Source organism: Periophthalmus magnuspinnatus, chromosome 7 (assembly GCF_009829125.3).
Source record: "Periophthalmus magnuspinnatus isolate fPerMag1 chromosome 7, fPerMag1.2.pri, whole genome shotgun sequence".
Classification (NCBI taxonomy): Eukaryota; Metazoa; Chordata; class Actinopteri; order Gobiiformes; family Gobiidae; genus Periophthalmus; species Periophthalmus magnuspinnatus.
In genome coordinates this window covers 31,846,236-31,866,036 of record NC_047132.1, presented here as the reverse complement: position 1 = coordinate 31,866,036, position 19,801 = coordinate 31,846,236, and the positions used below count along the sequence as shown (strand labels likewise).

General features: G+C 39.1%; 2 protein-coding genes across 2 annotated transcripts; one reads left to right on the top strand and one right to left on the bottom strand.

The window, feature by feature from the left end:
- The first annotated feature begins 884 nt into the window (after positions 1-884).
- Positions 885-7,614, top strand: mtg2 (mitochondrial ribosome-associated GTPase 2). Its single transcript, XM_033970297.2, has 6 exons — positions 885-1,361; positions 2,678-2,825; positions 2,902-3,017; positions 3,095-3,313; positions 4,508-4,646; positions 5,974-7,614. Exons 1-6 carry the CDS (start codon positions 1,140-1,142, stop codon positions 6,357-6,359), a joined length of 1,230 nt encoding a protein of 409 aa, XP_033826188.1. The 5' UTR covers positions 885-1,139; the 3' UTR covers positions 6,360-7,614.
- Positions 7,615-7,812: 198 nt separating this feature from the next.
- Positions 7,813-19,653, bottom strand: cdh26.1 (cadherin 26, tandem duplicate 1). The gene is made up of 17 exons (XM_055223002.1): positions 19,442-19,653; positions 18,644-18,697; positions 18,474-18,569; positions 17,550-17,708; positions 17,186-17,333; positions 16,948-17,117; positions 16,743-16,871; positions 16,492-16,674; positions 14,891-15,299; positions 12,991-13,218; positions 12,557-12,775; positions 11,804-11,928; positions 11,644-11,727; positions 9,981-10,088; positions 9,314-9,346; positions 9,176-9,241; positions 7,813-9,099 (listed from the first exon to the last, which is right to left on the bottom strand). Exons 1-17 carry the CDS (start codon positions 19,469-19,471, stop codon positions 8,884-8,886), a joined length of 2,457 nt encoding a protein of 818 aa, XP_055078977.1. The 5' UTR covers positions 19,472-19,653; the 3' UTR covers positions 7,813-8,883.
- Between the last annotated feature and the right edge of the window lie 148 nt (positions 19,654-19,801).

Genomic DNA, 19,801 nt, shown 5'->3' with positions numbered 1-19,801 from the left:
CAGACACTTCCTCCAGCCCCTGTGATGGGACCCTAAGGCGTTCCCAGGCCAGACGGGAGATGTAGTGCCTCCTTTTTTAAATAAACACAATATAAATTTACAGTTGCTTTACAGTAAACCATTATTATTGAGAATGATTATTATTCATAGGCTACTAAAAAAATATACTGAGCTGCTGCTGGATTTCAGATGTCAAAACATTCTATAGGCCAATCAAATGTACAGTATTCCAGATGAACACAGCTTCAAAACATGGATTTATGAATAACAGTGAGTATTGTTTAAATGCATGTAGTGTTTTGTTATAATACAGTGAGTTTTTGAGTCTAGTTACCACAAAAATCTGCATTCTAACAACATTTTAGCTGCTGCTCATCTGTATTACATTTAAGGCTTGTAGAATGTTGTGACATCATCTGAAGTCCAGCTTCCCCAGGATTTCAAATTTAAAAGACTTTACCAGCAAGGACATAATTTTTGGTACCCTTATGCATGACAAAAAATGTGAAATGATTTTAAATATAATCTTTGTTATGGATAAATTCTTTATCCACAAGTGTAGATTCTTAAAAAAACAAAACGTCCTTCCTCACAAGAACTCAAGTTTTTTTCCTCATCTATAATTTTTTATGGACAACTCCTAATATTTTTCTTTCTTTCTTTCTGTCTTTATTTTATTTTATTTTTATTTTTTAATTTAATTTGATTTTTTTTATTATTTATTTATTTATTTATTTTTTATTTTAAGTTGTTTTTTTGTTTTGTTAATTTTTTATTCTGTATTTTTATGTACACGCTCCAGCTTTCACACTGCCAGAGGTAAACCATGAGCCTGAACACAAGGTGGCAGTAGAACACAAAAACAAACGCGAAATGTCCCTCTAGAGTTCCCGTAGGCGCAGCATTTTCGCGAACAGTTAACAGAAGTTGGGTCATGGATTTGTAATAAAATCTATATAAAATTTGAATGAGTTTGATAAACACGAGTTATATTTGGGGTTGTATGGTTATTTTTTAGTGATATTTATGAACTCGAGTGCTGTTCCCGTGGGCTGACCCTTGAAAAGACGTTAGAAGTTGAAGCTAACTGAAGTTTAAGCTAACGGCTAACTGCTAACGCTAATGCCAGAGCTGCTCTAATGTTTGGGAGAGTCTCAGGCCGTTTGTTGGTGTCGCTTTTTGACAACATAAATCCTAACAGTTTATCCGTTAAGGCGAATCATCTGAGTTGTTTTCCTGATGGGAGAAGTCGGGTTTTAACGGTGTGGAGGCTCCGGGAGAGAAGATTCAGCACCGACCGCGTCCTGTGCGCCAAACCCCGAAAAGACGCCAAGAAACAGCCGCTGTCCGAGAAGAAACTGGTGAGTCTCATCTCAAGATCTGCCAAAGATTAACACCATCATTTAACATAATATGAGTAATGTGCAGCAGTTAGAGTCCCACCTGTTTGAATGGATGACAATTTAATGGCAGTAATGTATGATTTCTGCTCTATAACATCTTTATTAAACAATATTTTTCCTTATATAACAGTGTTTTACGTGATGGAGAAGGATGTTAGGGTCGCTAAAGTGTCCAGAGCTAAAATACAGGTTTCTGAGGGAAATAAAAGGGAAAAACTGATGCAGCACAAAGGGATACTTCATGTGTCAACCTTTTTCAGTGTTACTACTTTAATTGACTTTTTAAATAAACCTTTTCTTCCTTCAAAAGTCAACTCATCTGTGCACAGACATGTCTTTTATAAATTACACACTGTTTTAGAATGAGGTTGTGTTCATTTTCTTTGTATTTTAACAAAATGCAGTGAAAGGAGAGACAAAATTACACCTTTATCTCTATTTTAAATCTATGTAAGATATAAACAGTTTAATACTGTAATCCAAAGGGCGTCCTGCGTGTAACCTGAAAAATCACATTTTAAAAAGACTAGAAGGAGCTCATCTGACATTTATGCACCAGGGGGCGCTCTGGGGTTAAGGGTTGTTAAAAAGATGTTCTTTAAGATGAGACAGTTACATAATTATTAAAGTAGCAATAGATACGTATTAAGTCATTCATTACAATTTTATGACTTGGCAAATGTCATTAATAGTCAATAGTTAATGTCCAGCAGGGGGCAGGAGAGGTCACACCACAGGGCGGATTCAAATGTCTAAAATTAAAAGACACAAAATTTAGTTTTGTAGTGACTTATTTGGAGCTGTTGCATAATCTTCATGTTGAAATGTATAATTCTCTTTTTCACTGTATTCTCTATGGAAAAGTGGGTTGACCGTCGTTGTCTGCTACAAGAGAATAGCACCAAAATGAATGAAATTTATTTATAGACTGACGCAATATCTCAGTTGCTAATCACTGATACTCCCGTACACACATTTAATACCAGATCACGTGATTGTTTAAGGCTAAGGACAAACTACAGCAGAACTGAGACGGGAGAAAGAGCTTTTAGCGGTTTTGTTTTCTAAAAATGGAATATCTAGTAACATACTTTTTTACACACCTTATATGGACTTCTATACTTATTTGTTTAGTTTGTTTTGTATTTTGAACTGGGCACCCATGAAAAAGAGAGTCTAAGCGCTCTCATTGGGCCTCTCTGTATAAATAGAAATAAATTCATAACTAATAAAACATATTTCACACATTCATTTATTTCTTTACGTTCCCTTAGACTCGATACTTTGTGGACTATCGCAATGTGAGACTGGTCGCCGGCGCAGGTGGGAAAGGCGCCTGCAGCTTCCACAGTGAACCACGTAAAGAATGGGGCGGGCCGGACGGAGGAAACGGAGGAGATGGAGGCAGCGTCGTCATTAAAGGTAAACGAACACAAACTTATTATGGTCTATATTTTTACACATGACACTAAAATCCAGCTGTTTTGCAAACTTTCAGCTGACCGGGTTGTCAAATCACTCGCTCAAGTAGATCCAGTTTACAAAGGGCAGGACGGTCAGGCGGGGTCCAGCAAGAACTGTTACGGTCGCAACGGCGGTACGACTTATATCAGAGTAAGTACGTTTCAGAAGTTGTGAAGTACTACGACTACTTTTGGTTTGTGTTTGTTGGATTCTCGTTGCGTTTACAGGTACCTCTTGGCACCATAGTTAAAGAACACGGTAAAACGATAGTCGACCTCTCTGCTCATGGCCAGGAGTATGTGGCTGTTTTTGGAGGCGCTGGGGGAAAAGGAAACCGATTTTTCCTTTCCAATGAGAACCGCGCACCACTGACCGCCACTCCCGGGGAGATCGGTGAGGAGCGGGCGTTACAGCTGGAGTTACGCACCATGGCACACGCTGGATTGGTGAGTCGGATGGTCAAATTTACAATCCCGGTGTATTTTCGGCTTTGATTTGAAGCGCGTTGGTCAGATGAGGTTGTTTTTAAAGTGCAAATGACACACTTATCTTATTATAACTTGGTTTGGTGGAATGGTGACTGTAATATTTCATCATCATTAAAGTTTTGAATCAGTTTGTGGAAAAACGTTGAGGAAAAAAAGTACAAAAAAACCCCCACAACTATTGGTGGGACGACAGTAGCTCGGTTAGTAGAGTATGCGTCCACAGATGTAAACGTCGCCCATTCGAATCCTGCTCGATTTAAACGTCATTGGTTGAGTTTGGCGGTGCAGATGAATGCTGTTGTTGTGTCCTTGGGCAAGCGTCTGAGTACAGTGTTGATGTAAAGCGATGTGAGTTCCTTGAAGGTGGAAAAGTCTAAGTAAAAAATGCAACCTTTTTTTTTTTTTACAGTTTGGTGAATTCTGAAATGGAATACCACCACCAGAAATCATCAACACTGAAAATTCCATCCAAAAAACAGGGATAATTTATACACAAGGAAGGAATTTCTCTTTTAAACCTTCATTTAACAAAACAAAGGTGTTTCCATGTCAGGTTTATAAGTCTTGGTCCTTGTTTACAGTATGGTTAGGAAATAGTTATAGAATTGTCTCTATGTGTCATTTCTGCTCCCCCTTTCCAACCAGGAAGTAAAACCGTAAACTTTATCAACATTTTTAAAAGTAGAGAAAGTCAGATTGTTATTAACATTTTAAATATAATGCTGTTAATTAAGTTTTAGATACATGAGTAGTTTAACCTGTCATATGCACTTTAAACGTTCTGTAATAATCTTGTGTTAATCTTGAATTGAATCTCAGGTTGGTTTGTTCCTAGTTGAGGTGATTTGTTTGATTGTTATTATTTTATTGCTGCGTTTCAGATGCATCACGACTTTCTATTGGCCAATTATATTTAATACAGATGGGGGCAGCTTGCATTAATCCAGCTGAAATTCTAGTTTTTGTCGTATCACAGCGAGTTCTTGGGTCTTAATAGAAATAATCAGGTTCAACATTTGTGCATTTACCTTTTGGATATTTCATGGCAAAGTGCAATGTAATTAATATAAAAAACTCACCCTTGCCCTGCATCTGACAACATGACGTGATCACACTGCAGAATCTGAAAACCAGCGATTATTTCCTTCACAGGTTGGTTTTCCTAATGCCGGAAAATCGTCTCTACTCCGAGCCATCTCCAACGCGAAGCCGGCTGTAGCTGCGTATCCCTTCACCACTCTCCATCCGCACGTGGGAATCGTCAACTACAGGGATCACGAGCAAGTCGCAGGTATTCACCGTTTAAAATGTTTATTTGTTTATCTATTTCGAACACGCGTAAAACTTTATCAAGACAAAACTCTGAGGCAGCGACCGTCTAATGCAGGTGATATTTTTACATTTGGCACCTGAAAACTCACCAATTCTGATCATTCATAAGTTTCATAAGATGTTTATTTCATTTTTAAAACCTCTGATCACTACATCGACTTACCATTTAGTACGTGATTGAGGGAACTATATTTTTGGGGGTGATGTGTACGTTTCTTTGCACTAGTAGGACATGTTTGAGTTTTTTTTTTTGTAGTTTTTTTTGGCAGTACAATAATATTTGAGAACTTCTATGTCTCATTATCGATACAAACTAATTAGTAAAGTGTTGTATTCTTCCATTTATTTATTTATTGCAGTTCATTTTTAACTACATTGCACCTTTAGAATAGAACAGGATTTGTGGATGATTCCGCTTTAGGGGGATTGTGTCACACGCATAAATTTGTCAAGTCAAATTAATTTATAGAGAACGTTTAAAAGCAACCACAGCTGCCCAAAGCGCTGCACAAAGGTGATATAAAGTGCAATCTTGTCAAATAAAACTGGCAAAAACACAATAAAACAAAACAATACAAGAGTCCCGCTAAAAAATAATCAAAGATTTTCAATATATATTGGATGGAACCGTATGTTTTTGGGGTCAGTATTTATCGCGTGTCCTTTTTCTTTGCAGAACTGGGACATTTTTGGTTATTTTTTGGCTATATGATGAGATTTAAGCCGTAAATGGTTGAATTAATAACTTTTTTGACTCATTTCAGATGCAAACTAACGACTAAAGTGTTTCATTCTGCTGTTTATTTCTTGCAGCTCATGATTTTTAACAATATAATAGATTTAGAATAGTTTTGTAGTTTAAATCTTCTCTTGGATTTTTGTTTCAGTATATTTATTTCAGAGATATATCGAACTGTTTTATCATGACAGGCCTAATAACACCTGTCTATATGAGGTTTTTAGAACATTTAAAATGAGCAAATGCAAATATAATAATAATAATTAATGTTTTATTGTCTGCTATCTGTTCTTTTGTTTGTTTTTACTTCTGAAGCACTTTGGGCAGCTTAAGTTGTATTTTAAATGTGGTATATAAAAAAATGTAATTGAATGAACATTAAAAAAGTAAAAGTCAACTGGACAAAAGGTTTTTGGATCATACCTGGACGACTGAGGGAATACACAGATATAAAAATACGAGCAAATACAGCATATTTGAGCAGGTGTGTTGTCTTTTTATCATGATTATAAATGTAACTGTCCTCTGCTCTCACACACTGTATTAGTTGCCGACATCCCTGGCATCATCCGTGGAGCGCACTTGAATCGAGGCTTGGGTCTGTCTTTCCTTCGACACATTGAGCGCTGCCGATTTCTCCTCTTTGTTCTGGATATTTCTTCTCCGGAACCTTGGACAGAACTGGAGCATCTGCGTTACGAGTTAGACCAGTACGAACCCGACCTGTCACATCGGCCTCACGCCATCGTAGCCAACAAGATGGACCTGCCCGATTCTAAAGAGAAGCTTAAGACTTTGAGAGGACTTGTTAATCAGAGGGTTATTCCTGTTTCTGCTCTCACTGGACAGAACACTGAAGAGCTGATCCTACACCTCAGGGAGCTTTACGACGGACACCTTGATGGAGAAGATACAAAGGTTAAAAAATGGTAAAGGGATTTGTAACTATTTATTGAAAAATATTAAATAAGATCTATTCTGCAAAATTGACTTTTCAGAGCTTTAAAGAATGTTATAGCCGTTTCCTTCACATTTACACTCTGGAGTTGTATTCGGAGTGATTCATGTTTGAGTTTAATCTTTAATCGTTTATTTTCAAGACGCCATTTTGCCGATCAACCTCCGTTTTCACCTCCACCAGTACACGCACAGTCCGACGTACAGCTGTCCCTCACTATATCGCGGTTCACCTTTCGCCGTCTCGCTGTTTCGCGGATTTTTTAAGTGCAATTTCACATGCTTTTTTAAGTCGTATGAACGTGCATTGTGTTCTGCGTCCTGATTGGCTGTTGGACTGTAGACCATTGTCCATCAGTCTTCTCCGTGCCGTGTCTCCTGTCCAGTACAGAATGTGTTCAGACAAATTCACATAAACGTTGGATCTCAGTGTGACTCTGAAGTGCTGTACGTTTGCGATTTGTTTTCTCCCCGACAAAACCCACAATGTCGATGAAACGTTCTGCACCGACAAAGACGCCTACGAAGGTTTGAACTTTGAGAGAGTTTAAACGAGAGAGAAATGTGAGAAAATGTTAACGCCTGTGTGAGAAAAGTGTATAAAGTGTGTGGTGAGGGGTTTTACAGACAAACATATAAAATAATGTAAAAAATAAAGCTGATACTTCGCAGATTTCACATATTGCGGGTTATTTTTAGAACGTGACCCCCGCGTTAAACGAGGGACCGCTGTGACGTACGCACTTCCTTCTCCAGTTTTATTTTCTTAATCGTTGATACTCGTAGAATTCGGCAGCGTCGCATCATCATCTTGGTACAAATGAAAAAAAATGGTTTGCTCTAGCGTGATGTGCCATGTCAGCTCCCAGCGCGGAAGTCAGCGGATTTGTTTCTTTTTAGATGTCGTTTTGGAGGAATATTGGTATTTTAAATGTGTAAATTATAACATCATGATCCACAGGTGTCAGAGATTATAACTATAGACACACAAGAACAATAAGGCTGATCGAAAAGTCTTGAAATAAAAAAACTACGCTCTTGAAGTGACTGTATACAAAATATTCATCAGACTAGATCCACCTCGATGAAAACGTGTTATTTCCTGGTACGTGCAAAGCTTAAATAATTTCAAAAGCCTAATATTTGTAGGGCTTTTTCTACCCACTGTTTTTTTTTTCCTTTTTTTTTTTTGTTGATTACAATTTTCCCTCTCATTTTTTGTTATTTCTCACCGCAGCAGCCAGCAGGGGGCGCACCTTTCACATTTTCATAAACCCAAAGCAAGCGAAGTTTTCTTCTATTTGTCTTTACAGTTTATTAATGATTTGGAGAATGAGCAGTTGTGCGTTTTATTACAAAAGTATACAAACAGATTCATGTCCATTAAGTTCTGAGGGCTGGAGTGAGTTATTTTTTACAAAAGATCGTCATAAGGAAAATAAAATCCAGATAAACATGATTGTGATGCTACTGTTTAAGTGTCTTTTTGCTCAGAGGCTGCGTGTGTTAAGGGATTTACGAACATGCATGGACAAAACGTACTTATGTTTGAACTGTAACAAGTTTTTTAAGATCAGGTGTAGGTTTTTGAACTCGAGCCAACCTTATCTCGCTGCATCTACAAACAAAACCGGATTGACAAGACCAGTTCGTGAGAATAACCACAAGAAATGTCGACTAATCAAACATCATACAGCCATAAGGGCTCAGTGATTGAAAACAGTTTTATGTCCTGTTCAAGCTGCAGCTAGTCGCACCTTCAGAACCTTTTACAGAAAGAAAAACACATTCCATTTCAAAGCTGTTTTTTTTTTTGCCTTAACTGTCATTTTGCAAAGAATCTGGCTTTGTTTGATACTGAGCACTGGAATAGTTTGAAAAAGTTTGATTTAAAGTTAAAAAGGCAACTTTAAATCAAACTTATTAATTTAAAACTTACAGACAGTTTTAAATTAATATTCAAATAAGGACAACGTGTGTCAGCGGAGTTTGTACAATCTGTAAGAAACATTCCAGTCAAGATCTTTGTCCCAAAGGCAAAAACGCCAAAAATAAATAAATCCCTGTGAAGGCATTTTCTGTTTGTTAGCACTGTATCTAAAAAGTATTTATACATCTCCACCAACTCCTGTTTCTCATCCGTTACATTTCCTAAAAAAGGTTTTGATTTCATCATCATAAAAAACATTGAATTGGACATAAACTTAAATTGTCACAAACAAAACCCCCGTTTCTGCCCCGTAGTAAAGCTTCAGCAAAAACATAATACTGTCCATAATGAAAAATCCATTAAGCTTGAATCCAAAGCTGCAGTTTGTCCCAGTATTTACTCTTCCCCAGCAGGTCCACCAGTGCATTAGATCCATCTTCACACAGCGCACACGACAAAAGGTCCCATTTGATGGGATAGTGCCATTTTAGCATTTCCGCTCAGTTCAGGTCCGTTTGTAGGAGATCCAAACATTGTCAAACAATATATCTCCTCATTTCTGTCAAGTTTTCAGAAACGTATGTTCTTCTGCTCAATGCCATTTTGACAGATTCCTCCCAGAGTCTTGAACTTTGGCCCCAAATCATCCAGAAACTGCAGATCATCCAAGTTGCCCATAGAAAGCTGATCCAGCGATTGGCTCCGGCTGCCGTTTCCCTCGTAGGCGTACTCGTGAGGGTGGTACCCCACATCTTCTGCCTGGCCGCCGGACAGCAAGTGCAATTTCTAACAAAAGAAATAAACCCATTTAGATACTTCCATACATCAAAACTTAGCTCCTCCCACCAGTGCTGCGTCTTACCTTCTGAAGGTGCTCTGAGATGTGCTGGTTGACCTGGAGACTGTAGCGACTGTACCGGGATGTGCCCTGTTCACAAGGACCAGATCCAGTTCATCTGTTTCATTCTGTCCCAAAGACTCACACTGTCTCTGTACTTACCCTGTACAGGCTCCCCCTGTTTCCCCACGTGTCCTGAGAAGAGACGCAGAGAGAGCTTTGATTCTCAGTAGAACAATAGTAGAACTGGGACTGAAGCGGGACTGAAGCGGGACTGAAGCGGGACTAAACCGGGACTAAACCGGGACTAAACCGGGACTAAACCGGGACTAAACCGAGACTAAACCGAGACTAAACCGGGACTAAAGCGGGACTAAAGCGGGACTAAAGCGGGACTAAAGCGGGACTAAAGCGGGACTAAACCAGGACAAAAGCAGGACAAAAGCAGGACTAAAGCAGGACTAAAGCAGGACTAAAGCAGGACTAAAGCAGGACTAAAGCAGGACTAAACCGGATTTAAACCAAGGACTAAACCAGGTCTAAACCAGGACTGAACCAGGTCTAAACTAGTTCTAAACCAGGACAAAGAGAGGACTAAACCAGGACTAAACCAAGACTAAACTAGGTCTAAACTAGGTCTAAACCGAGTCTAAATTAGGTCTAAACTAGGACTAAACTGGAACTAAACCAGGTCTAAACCAGGTCTAAACCAGGTCTAAACCAGGTCTAAACCAGGTCTAAACCAGGTCTAAACCAGGACTAAACCAGGATTGGCCTTGGTAAAAGATCCCCCTGTTAGTCTGTGAATAATTCCCTGTGCTTTACTCACAAAGCTGTACATGCCGTTGCTTCTCATGCCGCCCTGGTACATCGTGCCCATCTCCTCTTCATAATTGTCCTGAACGCGAGTCTCTTCAGTAAAAGTCGATATCATCGGCTGGACATATCATGAAAAAACATAGTTACGTTTGTTTCCAATCTAAAAAAAAGCTCTATTTTATCATTTGTGTTATGTAATTAAACGTAATAAATGTGTAGCTCGTAGGCAGACGCTCTGCTCGGCCAAAATCAAGTTTGGGCAAGTATCTTTTATCATTGGGTCCAACTCCAAAAGTGAATGAGCCTAATGTAAGAAAAGTGTGTTTTTGTAGAGAATAAAAGTTGCGTTTCACTTCAAACTTTTACGTTATCTTTACGCTGAATCCTGAATTAACCGTATCTCTTTTGCCGTCAACACATTCCAATCATTTGAGTCACGTTATATAAAACAAACCCTGCTATTTATGGCCCGAGCTGAACGCCGCTTCACACGACTTTGACTGACAGGAGCCTACACTGAGGTTTGGAACGAGGAGGCCTGTCACGATGATTACTATGTTATTTTATTATTCTAAGATCGTGGATGGCGCAGCTGCACAGGAATCCTTCTCCTCTCAAGCCCCTGAAGAAGAAAGACTTTGAGGTTTATGTGAGTTGGCGAAGTGGAAAGTGAAGCTCTTTTTTTTTTTTTGCTGTTTTGTCCATTTTATGATGAATTTAGAACTTCTTTATTTGATTAAATGTTCCCCCAGCGCTCTGATATGTTCTGGTGTAAAGACGACACGGTTGTTTCATTGTAATGTTTATAAGTTTGCGTCATTTCTCTGTAAAACCTGGAAGAAGCGGCAAATGAGTTTGTTTAAATAAGTCAATTGGGGTTTGTAGCACACGTCTGGCAGCTGGTTTATTGTATTTTATCGTATTTTGTTAATGGCGTCTTATAAACCCATTAAAGGGCTCGGCATAAGACAAAATAATAAAACGGATTCATTCATTCGTTATTACATTATATGACACAGAACCATGTGTTTTGTGTCTCAGTATTCATCAAACGTACAATTTCTTCTTAAAAATAGGGAGATTTTTGTCATGTTTATGTAAGTTTGAGGTGTAGAACGCTGAATAAACAACTTCTGTCACTGATTACTGATTGCGTGGCAGGTCCAGTGTATTTTTTAAACAGATTGTCATCAGTCTGGTCCCACATCCCTCCGTTGCTTCTCAAACGTGATCGTCCAATCAGATTTGTTTTCTTTTGAGTGACACGTGAAATGAAGGAGCCTCATTAGTCACATAAGATTTACAAATAAAATCAAATTTATCTCACCTCAGATTAACAGTTCAGCGCTTCTCCATCATGTTTTTCGTATTTTTTCTGTATTACGGATATTATGATACGGACGGTCCATGCGTGTCCCCGATTGGCTGATCCACCCCATTTGAAAACGGGGAGGTTCACCGACCGTGTGTTTTCTGAATCCCAGGCAAGATTATTAGTTCATTGTGCGATTTATTTACTCCAGTTTATGCCTTTTTAATAAGACAATTTAAAAATACGTTTACTGGGATTATCCTGTTTTGTATCAGTGGCATAAAGTAGTTCCAATATCATCGTTTATCCGTGGCGCTAGCATGTACTTCATGTGTTGTACTGCGTTGGGAGTTGTCGATACCTGAAGCATCTTTTGAGAATCCGTGACCGTGATGTTATTGGTTGTCGTATTCGTCGTCGTCATCAGAAACATGGAGGGTTCAGCCTGGGACAGAGCAGGAAGTGAACCAGCCAGTTTTGTGATTAGCTCGTGTTTGCGTTCGCAGATCTCCTTAACTCACCTTGCACTCTGAGCTGCCTCCTTCTTGATTGTACTTAATGAGAGTCTGGTTTCCCTCGTCGATGTAAGCGTGCGGGAGCTTCTGGAAATGTCTGCCGCAGTGGCACGCGATCGCCAACAGCAGCACTGCGAACCATTCAGAGAGGGAGAATTTACTGCGTGCTTCTAACCGTAGACGGTGTGAAGAAGCGAAGAAGCGGGATAAATGAGTGTGACGTCACCCTCAGCGTTCAGCTCCAGTCAAATGAAGCTAATCGAGGCTAGCAGTTACAGCGGTGAATTTGGAGCCGAGTTGTGTATTTGGAATTCCGACTGCGAGTATCATAGCAACCAAAGAGCCAATCAGGAGCGAGGTTGTTCAAAGTAACGCCTTCCCGCCCTGGTTTAGCTTAGCAACGCTGTCAATCAAACCTGTTGCTAACGCTAGCGGGAGCAACCACGGGAAAAAAGGCGCCTGATTTGTCTGTTATTAATGTTCATATCTTGATTTACAGACACAATAGTGAAATAAAAACCCCAGGATCATGTAGAGGGTTAATACGAACATTTAAGACCAAAATGACGAGTCTGACAGCAGCAGGTACAGAGAGAGGACAGTTTTTCAATAGAAAGTGAATTGGAGCCAGAATCGACGGAGCCGGAAGCGTACCCATGATCAATTCCTGTTTAGAACACGGCGACTAGCAGGTTAGCTACGTTCATTTACATATCCAGTCTATGGTTTTAGTATAATTTCATCATAAACTCGGCTTACACAAAAACAGTAGCAGTGACCCGACGATCAGTCCGATGGCGGCTCCGCCCATATCCACCGTCAGGGGCTGTTTGAGGCAGGTGTTAGTTTGGCCGCACTCGCACACCACGACAGAGAGAGTCTCAGTGTTCTTCATGTTTTGTTGATCTTCAAGGAGCAGTGGTATCGAGTAGTTACCGAGGGCGAGGGTTTTTTCCATAGACAGTGTGCTCGCATTACCTAAATCAAAAGAAAAGTTTGTTTTTTCCGACATTTACAGTACAATTAAAGGTCCTATGTTACACGAAATGGATTCTTGTGAGTTTCAAGCCATGTTCTAAAGCTGTTGCCTCCTCAAAAACACGCCTAGACTCCTTTATTATTACAGTGAAGTATAACACAGATCAGAAAACAGCGTAATATTGACCCTTTAATTCAGAAAAGTTAGTACATACCAAAGGTGGGATCAAGTTTCCAGTATTCTTTCAGTTTGCTGTCGCTGTCGTCCAACGCAAAGGAAAACGGCGCACTGTACGGAGCGGCGTCCAGATCCTCCACCCTCACTGGGATCGAGCCCATATTTGTGCAGAATATCGCAGAACTGTTGACGAGCTTGGGCTTGTGGTCGTTGATGTCCTTCAGGTGAATCAAGATGGTGCCGGTCCCGGTGGCTTCAGGTTTACCTACATAAAAACATGACGTTGTGATGTTTTGTTTCTATCACATTTAGGGCTCATTTAGGGCTTCAGTTTTAGATTTTTTTAAAAAACACTTAAAATGGCATTAACTTCCTGAACGTAAACGATGTATTTATTATAATCATTGCCTTTTAGTCTGAAATCTGCCCCAAACTCATTGCTTTTGTGAGAGTTTTGGCTGTGGACCTCTTGATTAAAGGACTCAAGTATTGATCTTATTCGGCCCCGCCCACTTTTGCGTCTAAATGCTCCTAAGTCGTGCTTTCTTCGTGGTGGCTTTTTCAGTTAAGTGGGAATCCCATTCATTTCAGTGGAGAATTTGGGAAAAGTTTTGGCATTGAAATCTGATATAAAGTAGTGTTGATTGTCAAACCCGTCAAAGATCATGTGACCAACAAGTCGACACTGCACCGATTCTTTAAGTGGCTCTATAGTGTCTGTAGAACTTGTTTGCTGTCAAGATCAGCAGCCCCACGCAAAATAACACACCCCGAATGACAATGGCAGCGCCAACGTTAATTCCGGAACAAGGTGAGTATGAATGAGAAAGACTAAATGTTAAAAGTTCTTGTTATAACCTCCTCAAAACATACCTGGAGTTACATCTCCGACATTTTAGAGCCACATGAGCCAACTCACACTCTGAGGACTTCAGGGACCGCCCTCCTGCTGATGCCAGAGTCAGGACTAAAGCGGGACTAAAGTGGGACTAAAGTGGGACTAAAGCGGGACTAAAGCAGGACTAAAGCAGGACTAAAGCAGGACTAAAGCAGGACTAAACCAGGACGAAAGCAGAACTGAACCGGGACTAAACCAGGACTAAACCAGGACTAAACCAAGAATAAACCAAGAATAAACCAGGACTAAATCAGGACTAAACCAGGACTAAACCAGGACTAAACCAGGACTAAACCAGGGCTAAACCAGGACTAAACCAGGACTAAACCAGGACTAAACATGGGGAATCAGTGTTTCAGTTTTCTGCAGTTTAAACCTGGAACATTCTTCCTGAAGATGTGAGACAATGTTTAAGTCCAGGCTCAAATGGTTCTGTTTATCTGTGAATATATTATTTGTGATTATGTTTTGATTTGTTTGTGATTTCAATGTGTTTCTTATTCTGTAAAGCACTTTGAATTACTTTGTGTACGAATTGTGCTCTACAAATAAACTTCTCTTGCCTGGAGCTGTGTTTTGTTTCATTCACACATGTTTGAACAAGACTTTATTGTTAGTCTATCTGCATCTCCAAAGATCAAAATGCTCTGTTCCACCTTGTGATGTCATGAAGCAGTTTTCAAGTTAACAGCTCCTTTTACTTTTAGTTCAGTAGTAGATTGGCAATTCCAGAGGCTGAAATCATCCAAATGATTCTAGTGAAGATGTGTGGAGTTTAAAAACACAGTGGAGCACTTCCTGTATCACCACATGATGACATCACGAGGTGGAACAGAGCGTTTTCAGTTTGAGAGACTTAAATACACAGGGTTTGTGTGTTAAACATGTGTGAATGAAACAAAACACAACTCCAGGTCTGTTTGTGATGAGGAAACTAGATTATAACGTAGATCAGAAAACCGTGTGATGTGGGAACTTTAATTCAGAAAAGTCACCACCAAAGATTGGATGTAATTTCCAGAAATCTTCCCGTACTTACCATCGTCTATGGCGCCAACAATGACTGTATAAACGTTGTTACGGTCGACAAAAGGCGATTCTCGGTCCAGCTTTTTGGCAGTTGATACTTGTCCTGTTTTTGGATCTATTTTCATCCAACCAGCGGGCTCATCCAGGAGCACGAACCTGATTTTGGAAAGATCCGAGTCATCGTCCGTGACCTTTGGGGTGTACAGCACTTTACCCGGCGGGTCCTCCTCCTTTTGGTGAATATTTGTTATGGGATTTTCAAACACCGGTGGGTCGTTCATGTCGACGACTGTGAGGCTGATGTTGATGGAGTTGGGTTTGGGAGCAGGGTCAGGTTTATATTTACAGTGAAAGTAAGACTCCTCGTTTACCACTTCTATCTGGATCTGGATGACTGTCGTAGTGACGTAGTCTTTACCCTGAAAGAAAAAGCAGTCTGCTGTGAGATGTTGTACTGGGGCATTTATTTTATTTAGCCTGTTGAATGTGAGAAAACCGCGAAGGCTGTAGTCCTAGCCTGAGTAAAGAAGTGGACTGAGTGAGTGTGACGTTGCCCACAGCGTTTAACTCCATTAAAATGAAGCTCGTCGAGGCTGGAGCAGTTATAGAGGCCAACAGGGACCCGAATTCCACATTTGAAATTCCGACATGGCAACCAAAGAGTCAACCTGTTGCTACCGCTAGTGGGAGTGACCTTGGGGAAAGAAGATGCCTGATTTGTCTGTTATAGAATAAAAAACAAACAGAAAACAAACTACATAGGTCCGTTTATCCTACTGAGACCTGGCGTCCTCATATGTGGACAACACATTTTGGGTTGTCGCGGCCAAAATGTAAATTTTTAGAAGAAGAATAACAGCAACAAGAATAGAAACAATGCAAATATATTCAATTTAGAAATTTTTGAACAGTTTAAAATGTTTAGAATATATTTTTTTAATTTTTATTTTTGTAAAGTCACATATCTTCCTCCTCCTGTCTCTTCACATGAGACACACTGTTCCAAGAGGCACAATTGTTGTTTCTCATTTTGTTTTTACTCAGGACAAGTTTCTGTGTGCAGGGTCTTAATAAATAGTTTTTGCAAATCATTATTCATATGTTTTATCAAAATGATTAAAATGTCACATATGAGGACATTCGAGTTACATCATTTTTCTCATAAACTACATAATGTAAAAAGATAATTATTTATTTTTACTCTCATCAGGTCCAATCAGCCCAAATAACAAAGAGAATTTAATAAAGTCATGAAAGAGCTCGGGTCTTAGGAGGTTAAACATTAAAAACAGAAGCAGGTGTAGTTATAAATGTTTATCACCAGATTATTAAAGTGCATTAATGGCACCGAAGTTTTTTTTTCTCCAATTTTGCATGTCCTTAAAATATTTTCAATTTTTGGGAAGCAAAATAACCAAATGTTTCCCCCCCCCCCCCCCATCTCAGTGAAATGAGCACTAGAGGCTACAGTGAACAGAAAACTTTATAATCATGTGCAGAAGTTAAACTGGTTTAGAGAAATCTGGAAAAAAAAAGACTATTATAACTAGGCTAAGAAACGTTTGTTGGATTGTTACTGTAAATTTTCTGCGCTAAAGATAAATGTCTTACCTTTACAACTGAGAAAATGCCTTCATTGGTTTTGGGGTCGGTCACAATCTTGTAGAGTCCCTCTTCATTTCCTTTGATGATGTACTTCGCCCTCCACGCAGGCGTGTTTGGTGTGTCCTTATCTTCCACTGCTAACCTCAAAATCTCGTCTTTGACCTCGTTTTCATTAATTTCTCCAGAATACTGAAAACATACAAAAATACACAAGATTTTATAGTTGTAGTTGCACTTTTGTCACGTTTGAATCGTACCTGTGCATCCTTAAACGTTGGTAGATGAGTGTTTGTATCGAGGATTTTGAGGGTGATCGACGCCGTGGAAGAAAGAGCCGGTTTTCCACCGTCTTCTGCTCTTACAATAATATCGTACCTTTTTGTTTTCTGAAAAACGCAGGTATAAGTTCATCAGAATCTTTCAACGACTTCTCAAACTTAGCAACAAACCATAGTGTCTTACATCATAATCAAAACAGCCGCTGTATTTAAGTTGGGCCATCCTGGGGTCCATCTGCTCCAACTCTATTTTTGGTTCCTGGGGGGTTTGCGACACCATGGTGAACTTTATTGTTGAGTTTTCCGAATTCGGTTCGTCTTGATCTGTTGCTTGTAGCTGCACTGGCAAGAAGCCTAAAATATGAAGAAATGCGTTAGCGAGCTGGTTTGGTCTTGGCTCGCTGACTGAAGCCAATATTTACCTTCATCATGGCTTTCGTTGACGAGCGCGATTACTCTTGGCTTGAAAAATCTCGGTGCATTGTCGTTTATATCTTTGATTGCCACATCAAATGACAGCTCCTTGTCCAGTTTCACGTTGGTGTTCTTGTCCAAAATGTCAAACTTGATCTGAAAGAGATCCATTAATTGTAATTAGACTTGGAAAAATCTTTGCGTAATCCCTCAGTCGTCCAAGTTTGATCCATTTTCGCAGGAGTGAAGACGTTTGGTTTGGATCAGCCGCCAAACGTCTTCACTCCTACAACATTTTGTCCAGTTAACACATTAAAATTGTAAACTATGAAAAATCTTTGTTGAAATACTTTACTAGTCAGTTTAGTTTACATGGAAGCAGCTGTAACTTTCTCGGTCGACAGGTTTGAGAGCGAAGACCGTCCCATTTGTCTCGTCAATAGAAAACACCCCCATAGGCGGATCGGTCACCCCCGAACCACTGATCACGAACTTGTGTTTAGCGACTTTATCGAGCTGGTCGTTGTACATCTGGAAGAGACAAAAATAAATACAATGGCATTTGAGGGAAAAGGTTTTCTAAAATAAATAAAAGTATATATATATATTTTTGTGGTTGTCTGACACCTGCTGAAAAGACGAGGGGTTTGAACAAATAAAAATATATCAAGAAAAACTGCTACAATAAATCAGTTGTTTCTCTGTCCATCCATTTTCTGTTCAATGATGTTCAATTGTTTCTGTTGCTCAAAATTCAGCACAAAACTGTACCAAAATCACTACATTTAAAGCCTCACAAGACCTCAAAATCTGCACAAAACACTTTTACTTTTAGTACTTTCACTAAAATTGATTTTTTTTCATTTGACTTTTACTTTTACTTGGGTATTTTTTCACTCCAGCATCTGTTTATAAATATTATTATTATTATATTCAGTCAAGTTTCAAATTGTAATTGTTTTAACACCATAAAAATGCTCTGTAATACGAAAAAAAAATTACTAAAAAATCGTAAATTTAAAATAATTTGGTCCCGACCCTGAGTTTAATCCTAATAGTGATTTATTTATTTATTTGTTATTTTAATAAATACTTTTCTAACTCCTCGTGTTCTGGGGTGGGCAATAAAGACAAATCCATTTATAAAAGTTCCTGATAATAATGATGAGACGACGATTATCCAACAAAAAATGTCCCAGAATTTGTCTTTAAATGTTTAAGTTGAGGTTTAAGTATGAGACAAACATGAAAACCCGACTGAACCTTGACACTTAAGATGCAGAATAAAGACAGTACCTGGGATATTTGTTTTGGGAACGGGCCCGGGTCTTCTTCTGTTATTTCGATTGTCGATAAAACCCATCGTCTTTTGCTTCTTACGAGAAGATCTTCCTGTTGACATAGAAAAGTTTCAGGTTTTTTTGTGTGTTTTTTGTTCGTTAGCATTACAGGACGTATGGAGTTACCCTTTTGTAGCGTCTGGAATTTTTCTCCACACATGAAAGTGCCACCGATGCAACCTGGGCATAATAAAAAAAATAAAAATAAAAATAAATAAATACATAAATAAATAAATATATATATAAATAATAAAAATAATAATTAAAAAAATAACAATAATAATAATTTGTTTGGGTATTTGATTTATGAAAAATGAAATTATATTTAAACAAACAATAATCAACAGATACGTGAAGGCAAATATTTAAAATTCCCAGTCGTAGTCGTACTCATATGGTCTTCAAACCCAAAATTCCGAACAGGAGGTGGAAGAAGCAAACACTTATAATTAATTGAGACTTGTAAATTCTCCTACTGTATATTTATTTATAACCACAAGTTGATTGTTTGATTCCATTCAATTCAAGTTTGTTTATATAGCGCGTTTAAAACCACCTCAGCTGATCAAAAACATCAGGAAAAACACATATACAGATAACACGATATGTAGAAATAGAACAATAAAAACACTAACATCTCCTGTGTATCTAGAGTTAAATGCCAGGGAGAACAGGTGGGGTTCAGTCTAGTCTTAAACCAGAATAAAAATTTTAATTTGTAAAGTACAGGGAATTATTTTTGACAGAATTCACCAAATATTTACTGATCAATGTTTGTATGAAAACCCTGGATCATAGCAACTTGCAGCCATTTTGAATCCATACCATACATGTACGTTACCCCTGCTGTCACACGCTTTACATAATGACCAGGAAGTGCAAAATTAAAAGTATTAAAAGTATTAAAAGTACTCAGGCCCCTACCAGCAGAAGCAGTGCAGCAGCCCTCCTCATGTTGTCGGAGTCCCGTGCAGAAGTGCTCCGTGGGACGTTTGCCTGAGCTGCAAAGACAGAGCAGAGACGCCCACAGCGCCTGCAGGCCGCTGGTTGGCTACGACAAAGAACTGTTTGTTCACTCCGTTCACAGGTGTGATCCGATACTTTAAATGTGCTTCAAATGGAGTCAGACCTGTGTGAGGGACGGCTCTTATATGAGGCTCGTATAGAAGGTTCATTTAGGTATAAAGGTGTGTGTGTGTGTGTGTGTGTGCTGTATCTGCATGGGTGTGTCTGTGTGTTTGTGTCTGTGCGTTTGTGTCTGTGCGTTTGTGTCTGTGTGTGCTC